Raw genomic sequence first — 9,077 nt, 5'->3', positions numbered from 1 at the left:
ACATTCATGTAACCACCATCCAGACTAAGAAAGAATATTCTCAGCATACCAGGAGACCCCATGTTCCTTACTAATCACTACCCTTTTTCTTTTTCACAGAGGTAACCACTATCCTGATTTGGTAATAAACACCTGATGTGGTAATAAACATGGCTATGCTTTCCTTTCTAGTTGTATTCATAAACACTATAGTTTAGACTTTTTTTGAACTTAATATAAATGGAATCACACAGTATATATTAGTTTATACCTTGATTCTTTTGCTTAACATTATGTCTGTGAGATTTATCCATGGTATTGTATATAGTATATACCATTTTCACTGTTATACATTCCACTATTGTGATTATACCATGGTTTAGTTATCCATTCTAACTACCGGCATTTGGTGGTTTCCAGATCTCCTATATATTTTTATCCATGCTGTATTAGCCTTCAGGAAAAAAAAGTTGTTTTTTCCCCTTCATAAATCTTCCCTTTGTCAAGGGCTGAAGGGAACAGCTGGTGCCCCTACAAGCTTGGCAGGAGTGACTGAAGCGTGTGCATTTTCAAATTAAAAAAAAAAAAAAAAAATTTTTTTTAAATACTTATTTATTTTTGAGAGAGACAGAGTGTGAGTGGGGGAGGGGCAGAGGGAGAGGGAGACACAGTATCCAAAGCAGGCTCCAGGCTCTGAGCTGTCAGCACGGAGCCTGATGAGGGGCTTGAACCACAAACTGAGATTATGACCTGAGTCAAAGTTGGAAGCTTAACTGACTAAGACACCCAGGCACCCCACATGTGCATTTTTAAATTAAACCCTGTTTACTCAAAATGTGTAGGAGAGTGCTTCAATGCCCATACTTCTTTCAAGGGCTCTGCTGAAAGTCTGAAGGTACCTATTGTATTGTAGTCAGAGCGACCCATTAGATAGGCCATGATCCCTTGGATGAGTAGGGATTGGGGGAGAAGAGCATCTCAGGAGTGTTTTATAGCTGGAATATGATGAAAACCAGGCTCCTCTCATCTGCATGGAGTTGATATGGTCAGCTAAAGAGAAAAGTAAGAGAAGTAAACTGCCTGAGGACGAGGGTCTAATTTATCCCATGCAAGTATAAAACATTGCGCTTCCTCCAGAAAATCCATGGAAATATATTGCTATGACATATCAACTTTGGACCATGATTACTATTTCACATTGCAAAGTGTGTTAGAAGATACCCAGGTGGTCACAGGTGACCTTCATTACTATGTTATATTATCCCCTGTATTTCTTTATAAGGAAAAAAAATATATAAAATCTTCAAAATGATCAACAAAGATTTGAATGTTAGCTATTGATTCAGAGTCTCACAATGTGGCCAAACATATACGGTTAGCATTTTAGGCTCCTCATTTTAAACTATATATAGTATAACTATATATATTTCCAGAAATGTAATTTACTGATAATGAAAATTTATTTTAAAGCTATGTAAGTCTGGGGTGCCTGGGTGGCTCAGTCAGTTGAGCATCCGACTTCGGCTCAGGTCATGATCTCATGCCTTGTGGGTTCGTGCCCTGCATCCGGCTCTGTACTGACAGCTCAGAGCCTGGAGCCTGCTTCGGATTCTGTGTCCCTGTCTTGCTCTGCTCCTCTCCTGTTTGTGCTCTGTCTCTCTCTGTCTCTCTCTGTCTCTGTCTCTCTCAAGAATAAATTAACATAAAGAAAAAAAAAAGCTATGTAGGTCTGAATTTATAGGTGAGAGCATTCACTTCTTTGGATTTCACGACTACATACACTTATGATTCCCACATCTCTATGTCCAATCTAGATCTTTCTTTTGGGCTCCAGATCCCTATGTCCCATTATCCACTTGGGAGTCTAGCTCTAGCTCTTCCTCCTACTTTCTAATCTTAAACAACAGCACTTCCATCCACACAGCACTCGAAGGTAGGTGGTGTGAGACCTCTTCCCTCACACAGTCCCTGTGAGTCCCATCATAAGATCTCTAGAAACAGTTACATTTTTTCATCTCCAGTGCTTCTACCATAATTCTGGTCACTACCTTATCTCAACTATAAATGTTAATCTGTTTTCCCATTCTAATCTAGCAGACTAACTGCTAATTTCCTAGTGCACAGATCCTTTTTGCCACTTGATCTAAGAGACTCTGGTGTAACTCCAATAGTTAGTGTCTTCTGTTAGATTTTTAAACACGTCACTCTCTCCCTACTTTTTTTACTTGTCCTTTGGATTTTGGCTTATGAGTTGCTTTTTGGGGATGCCTTCCCTGATCCTGCAAGACTCTAAAGATTCTCTTATGTGTTTGCAATGCATTTTAGGTTTATTCCAAACGAACCACTTCCAGGGCACTCTAACAGCCTGTTTATACTCCATTCAAGGAAGTAGATGGTCTTATTCTACATCGTTATCTTCAGAATTGAGTACAGTGCCTGGCACAATCACTCACCCAACAAATAATCACTATATCCAGGCACTCACCTCAGCACTCAGAATGTAACAACGTATGCAAATGATATAGATTCCCTGTCCCCATGGAGCTTATCTTATGTTCATTCTAGTGGGGAGACACACAGTCAACATAATAAAAAAGTAAGTCATATACAATATATTAGAAGATAAGCTCTATGGAAAAAAGGAAGAGGAAAGAATAGAGCATGTTAACAAGGACTAAGCATGCTATGGTAGCTGTCTATAGCAGGTTGCAGTACAGATGGGGTTCAGGATAGGCTTCAATGAGAAGATAAAACTTGAGTAAAGATTTCAAACAGGTGAGGGACTTAGTCAAAGACTGAGTGGGGACAGAGTGTACCAGGCAGAGAAAATAGCCAGAACAAAGATCACAATGCGTGTACATTCCTGGTGTGCAGAGGGGCTGGCATGGCAGAATGGAGTGAGAGAAGGAAGAGCAGGAGATGAGGTCAGAGAGATAATATGGCCACGGACTAATCATGTAGGGCCTTGTAGATCATTGTAAGTGAAGACTCTCACATATTTTAAAAGGATCCAGGCCAGGGCGGTAAGAATAGAAGAGAAAAAAGTGGGCCTTTTTTGGAGGTAGATCAATAGTATATGAAGGACACTACACTAGGTGAGAGAGAGAGAGAAGTCAAGGATGACTCCAGGTTTTTGTCCTGAGCATCTATAAGGATGAGAATTGTCATCGACTAAGATCAGGTGGCTGTGGGGAGAAGGGGCTTGGCAGGGAAAAGGAGAATCAGTTAACTTCTGAGCATGTTAGGCTTGAGCTGTTTATTAGACATCCATACAGTACTGTCAATTAGGCAGCTGGATCTGCAAATGGATCATATCTCCACAGAGATTATGAGAGGTCTGGGCTACAGATACAAATCCAGAAATTCTCAGCATGTAGGTAGTATCCAGAACCAAATGACTGGAGGTAGATATGGAAAGGAAAAAGAACCAAGGACTGAGTCCTAGAGCCCTCCAATATTAAGAAATTGGGCACAAGAGGCAGAAACTTCACAAAAGAAATTGAGAAGGAGTAGCTAGTAACATATGACAAACCCCAAGGAAGTATGAAGTCCTGAAAGCCAAGTAAAGAAGAGTTTTAAGAAAAAAGTATATACCTGAAATTAACATTAATATTGCATGTTAGTTATGCCTCAATATAAAATAAAATCAAAAATTAAAAATTTTGGTTCCACTGAATCTGGTTATTTAATCCAACCATCAAAATACCAAATTACAAACCCTTACCTGGTTATTAATTCAAGGAACCATGTATTTGTGGATGAAGGCAGACTGGGTTCACCTAAAGAAGGATACTATAATCTCCTTTTTTTTTTTTTTTTTAACACTTATTTATTTTTGAGAGACAGAGTATGAGTGGGAGAGGGGCAGAGAGAGAGAGAGAGAGAGAGAGAGAGAGAGAGGGGGAAACAGAATCCGAAGCAGACTTCAGGCTCTGACCTGTCAGCACAGAGCCCAACGCGGGGCTCAAACCCACAAACCATGAGATCAAGACCTGAGCCAAAGTCAGACATTAAACTGAGCCACCCAGGCACCCCTGTAATCTCCCTCTTACCCTGACCTAAAGTAATCTGTACCTATTTATCCATGTACCTTTGTGTGCAGTATAAAGGGAAATATGGAGACTCTTTGGATTATTTGCCACAGACACTTGCTATGGCAGATTGCAACCTTCACATCCCCAGTTAGTCCCTTATTCCTGTCTATTTTTAATTCCCTATTAAAACACTTATTCCTATAAAAAAAAAAAAAAAGAAAAGAAAAGAAAAAGAGAAAGGCATAATCAGTTATGCCAAACTCTGATGTCACTGGTGATCTTGAGACAGTTTAGCGGTGTGGTAGGGGCAAAGGTCTGACCGGAGGGCCCATAGGAGAGAATGAAAGAGGAGAAGAAATGGGGATAGCAGAAAGCCAACACTTGAGTAATTCTGCTGCAAAGAGGAAGAGAAATATGGCAGTAGCTGCAGAAGTAAATTAAAGGAAGATTTTTTAAGATGAGGGAAATAATGTTTATATACTGATGGGAATAATCTAGGAAGACTCCTACAAAAGGTCCTTATTGCAGGACACAAAGTGAAGAATTGCTAAAGTGATAGTCTCAAGTAGGCAAAAGGGGATAGGATCTAATGAGTTAGTAGGAAGATTAACTTTAGGGCCTTGGTAAGTATTTGTTGACAGAACAAATTCTTTGAATACTAAGATGAACAAAGGTGGTAACACTAAACCAAAGTTAGTGAAATTCCGAAGTTCATCTGTTAGACAGACTTTTCTTATTTTTCTTGCCCTTATTCCCTTTGCCACAAAGTACTATTCAATATTAATTTCAGCTGTTCTCTGTGACCAATAAAAAATATCCACATTTACTTTACTTCAAATATGGATCAAAAGATAAGAGCTTCTAGTAAAATACAGTTTAAGGAAAGAAAACACAGAACCTACTTACCATTTTCATCTACTGCAAGCACACTTGCTCCTTTCCCCAAAAGTTCCTGAACCACCATCGTTAGCCCATTTCGGGCAGCAACATGCAGAGGTCTAGAGGAAAAAATGTATATATGTACACACAAATAGGTACAAGGCCTTGCATGTGCATGCACGCACATTCTCCCTCTCTCCCTCCCTCCCCCCCCTTCTCTCTCTCTCTCTCAATCCTGGTTGTTGAGGAGCACTTTTGCGAAGTTATGATGACCCAGAGATACAAAATTGAGGCACCCAGTCCTAACAGCAATAAAGATGGTAATGGGGGACAAAAAATCAGCATGCAGAGTACACTGTCAAATCTTGCCAATGTGCATAACACTGGGCCTCACCAGCAATTCACTTTTACCAATACCTCTTGTTTCCTTCTAAGACTCAATGTTTAAAAAGATTTTACTAACTAAACTGCATTCTTAAGTGGTTGTTTTGAGAAATGAAGTTGGCAAATGCATATAATAGATATACAATAAAAGTCGTAAATTTCAATAGCACAAATTCCAATAGGCTTTGAAAGTAATTTACAGGTTCCATGACTAGTTTCTAGAACCTCAAGAGATATGGCTGATATGTGAATGGGAACCAGTATTATGAATTTTTTGTTGTTGTTTTTTGTTTTTACCAAGACTCAAAGTAGAATAGCAAACAGAAATTAGAAGAGAAACATGGAGATGTATGTCTAAGACTTAAGCAGTCACTTGAAAGATGGCTGCTCACATTAAGAACTTGATTCTTTCTGAAATCTCTCTAGTTTACAGACACATGTAAAGCTTTTACCTCATTTACTGCTGGTGTCAAATAACATATCATTCCGGTTCATTTCCACAAAACACACAGAACAGTATTACTTTTCTTCATAAAATTATGGGTAATCAGATCAAGAAAAAAAAAATCCACAGTATTTTCCATTATAAAGTTTCAGTCCAAACTGAGAACAAACTGAGGGTTGATGGGGGGTGGGAGGGAGGGGAGGGTGGGTGATGGGTATTGAGGAGGGCACCTTTTGGGATGAGCACTGGGTGTTGTATGGAAACCAATTTGTCAATAAATTTCATAAAAAAAATAAATAAATAAATAAAGTTTCAGTCCAAAAACTTTTAAAATAATAAGCCTTTTAATTGTGATGCCTTTAGAAATGAATTTTGTCAATTATAAAAATGATACTCTACTTTTTTTTTTTTATTTTATTTTTGGGACAGAGACAGAGCATGAACGGGGGAGGGGCAGAGAGAGAGGGAGACACAGAATCGGAAACAGGCTCCAGGCTCTGAGCCATCAGCCCAGAGCCTGACGCGGGGCTCGAACTCACGGACCGCGAGATCGTGACCTGGCTGAAGTCGGACGCTTAACCGACTGCGCCACCCAGGCGCCCCTCTACTTTTTAACTGCTTCTGTGACTGAGACTCATGCCAATAGTCCCATGTTAGAAAAAAATAACTATTAATCATTTTTATAATTCTAGGTCACAAGGTTTATACCAGACATGAAAATACTCACGTTTGCAAGGCTGCATTGGTTGCATTGATGAGGTTTCTATCTGTTATCTTTTCCAGTATTAACAAGGCACTAGTTTCATGACCCTAAAATTATGGCAAATAACTCTTAAAAACTTAGGTATCATTAAAGATAAATTTACAAATACAGTAAACCTCAACTCTAGTCCATACAATATGTACATCACCATATAAATGCCATGAATTTTCTTGGCTAATTATGCCTTAAATATTTGTGTGGAGTAGGCTTAGGGCAGAGGACAAGAATATTTAAGATTGGAGAGATTAAAGGAAGATAATAATTACATTTAGGCTTATACTCCAAAACTTACTTGGCCCACTGGAGACTTTCATATATCAGGGTGACTAATACAATATTTTCTTTTTTTTCTCAAGAAATCTGATGTCAGTCATTACAGAGGTTAAAGAGGTTACAGATCATTACAGAGGTTCGATCTCTAGCTCTGTTCACTTCAGTGAAATGGAAAAATTTTAAATGCCATTGTTGATATTAACAATGAAAACATATCCTTAAAATGAGTACCTACCTTGCTGCAAGCCAAATGGAGGGCGGTGTTTTTACTGTTATCTTGTAAAGTCAGATCTGCACTAGCACTGCTAACCAGCATCTCTGGGAGGAAAATTACATCAAATCTTATGTATATGAATACATATATCTTGGGTTACTAATAAACTCACTATAGAGAAAGATACAAAGCAAAAATATCCCTCTAGTGAAAGTTTAAGGACAAGAAAAATACTGTAATATACCATGTACACACTATATGGTCACATTACTGTCTAAGGCACAGACACAACAGCAACTAACTGTGAGAGTTTAGTGCCCTGGATTCATATTCTCCAGTAACTCTACAAAGTAGGCCCCTATTATTTTTCTCAACTTTAAAAATTAAAAAATTGAGGCATAAGGTCATTTAATTGGCAGAGCTAGGACTCACATGCAGTCCATCTAACTCCAGAGTCAGTGTCTTAACCTCTATTCTATACTGCCTTGCCACAGTGGACTGTTCAGTCAGTAAGGGCAAATGAAAACATTGTGGCCCTAGATAAAAATGTGGGCTGAAAGCAGGTTAATAAAGGTTTAAATCTCAGGGGTGGGGAGAAAACTGGCAGATTCAATAGAATCAGAAGGTTTGAGATCCAAGTTTTCCATAAGTTAAACATACATAAGCAACATAGCATTATAATAATAAAAGCCTTAACCGCTTTCTTTACCAACTGTATTTGTCTGTCCATTTTCTGCGGCCATCATGAGAGGTGTTTTCCCAGAAGAGTCCACAGAATTGACTTGAGCATTATGGCTGAGCAGCAGCTGTAAACACTCTACGTGGTCTGTGAAGGCGGCCGCATGGAGAGGGGTTCTGTAATGCAAAGAAATGGGAAGACTTCACTAAATCTGTAGGTAGTATACTCTCGAAAAAATTATTCCTGAATTTATGGTAAGCAATTTTCAAGGGTTTACATATTAGGCTATAAAATCATTGCGTGGATACAAATAGGTTTAATGGAGCTTACTAATTTCTAACAGAGTAATTTGTATTTCTGATAATGTAAAAGGCCCTTAATCTAATATAACATAAAACTGTTAAAAAAATTACATCATTAAAGAAATAAAGGAAATAAATCCTGACCCAGTATTGCCACCCATTGCGACCACTGGACTTTCCTTCAGTCTTTATTCCTATTTAGAAAGCTGCTAACTTTATTAACGATAACCTCTGGGTAATAAACATACCTTTAAAAAAAGGGAAATCTTTATATTTTAAAGTTTTAAAGAGGAAGACTGGCTAAAAATCATAATAAAAATAAGAAAGTCTTTTATAATGAGAACATAGTTAAGATTTTATAATTAATACTTGCAAATATAAAAATCAGCTTTTAGTTAATAAAGGGTTCTCTACAAATTCTTCCACACTAGTAGTTAAAATTTTTTCCTTTTGCAAATCAAACTATTTCCTACACAGTGGAGTTCCTACCTTCCTTTTGAATCTGTGGCGCTCACGATGCTGGCACCTAATGTATCGATTAACATTTCAGCAGCACCTTCGTTGTCATTTATCCTGTGTAAGGTAGCACAGTGGTCACTCACAGTGATGGTGCACTTCGTAAATAGTTAAGAACAAATGTGATTCATCTGCCTTTACTTACACGGCACAATGCAAAGGACTGAAAGCATTTCCCTCCATTTTCTGGAAAACTTCCTGTTCTAAAAGGAGTTCTACACATGTCTCATGACCTAAATAAGTAAATGAGAATTGGATATTAAAATCCAAAAAAGATACTGAAGTGCCCACATATACACCCACACATCCCTAACACAGATAAGAAAAAACTTTACATGGATTTAAAATAACTAGAGTTCAATGAATATGTTAAACATCACATTTCCAGGAGTTTGAAATCCAAAGCACAACCTCAAGACCTGAAATTCAGAAGCTTCTTATAATTTTATAGCAGTTTATTAACTGCTATAAGCAGTAATAAACTGACACAACAAATGTTTGTTTTATGGGGAAAAAAATTAGTCTCTATCTTTTTCATAGTAACTAGTTCCAGTCATTTTTAAAGTCTATTTCTATAGCATAATAGAACTTTAAAATGAACATACTTAT

The 9,077-nt window shown here is 37.9% G+C and overlaps 1 protein-coding gene across 6 annotated transcripts in view; it reads right to left on the bottom strand.

Moving 5' to 3' along the window:
- ANKRD28 (ankyrin repeat domain 28) overlaps window positions 1-9,077 on the bottom strand; it is a 202,609-nt gene that overhangs the window by 5,151 nt on the left and 188,381 nt on the right. For 5 of the 6 annotated variants that reach the window (XM_030328697.1, XM_030328700.1, XM_030328698.1 and 2 more), the window contains 6 exons: window positions 8,614-8,701; window positions 8,442-8,525; window positions 7,681-7,826; window positions 6,993-7,075; window positions 6,449-6,531; window positions 4,920-5,011 (listed from right to left, as the gene is read on the bottom strand). In XM_030328697.1, the coding sequence (XP_030184557.1) occupies window positions 4,920-5,011; window positions 6,449-6,531; window positions 6,993-7,075; window positions 7,681-7,826; window positions 8,442-8,525; window positions 8,614-8,701 (576 nt within the window). Of the gene's footprint in view, window positions 1-878; window positions 1,030-4,919; window positions 5,012-6,448; window positions 6,532-6,992; window positions 7,076-7,680; window positions 7,827-8,441; window positions 8,526-8,613; window positions 8,702-9,077 lie in introns of all 6 variants that reach the window. The other variant, XM_030328701.1, reaches the window with a different exon arrangement.

This window comes from Lynx canadensis, chromosome C2 (genome assembly GCF_007474595.2).
Source record: "Lynx canadensis isolate LIC74 chromosome C2, mLynCan4.pri.v2, whole genome shotgun sequence".
Taxonomy (NCBI): Eukaryota; Metazoa; Chordata; class Mammalia; order Carnivora; family Felidae; genus Lynx; species Lynx canadensis.
Note: the sequence above shows the minus strand (reverse complement) of the source record. Positions and strands in the feature narration are given on the sequence as shown.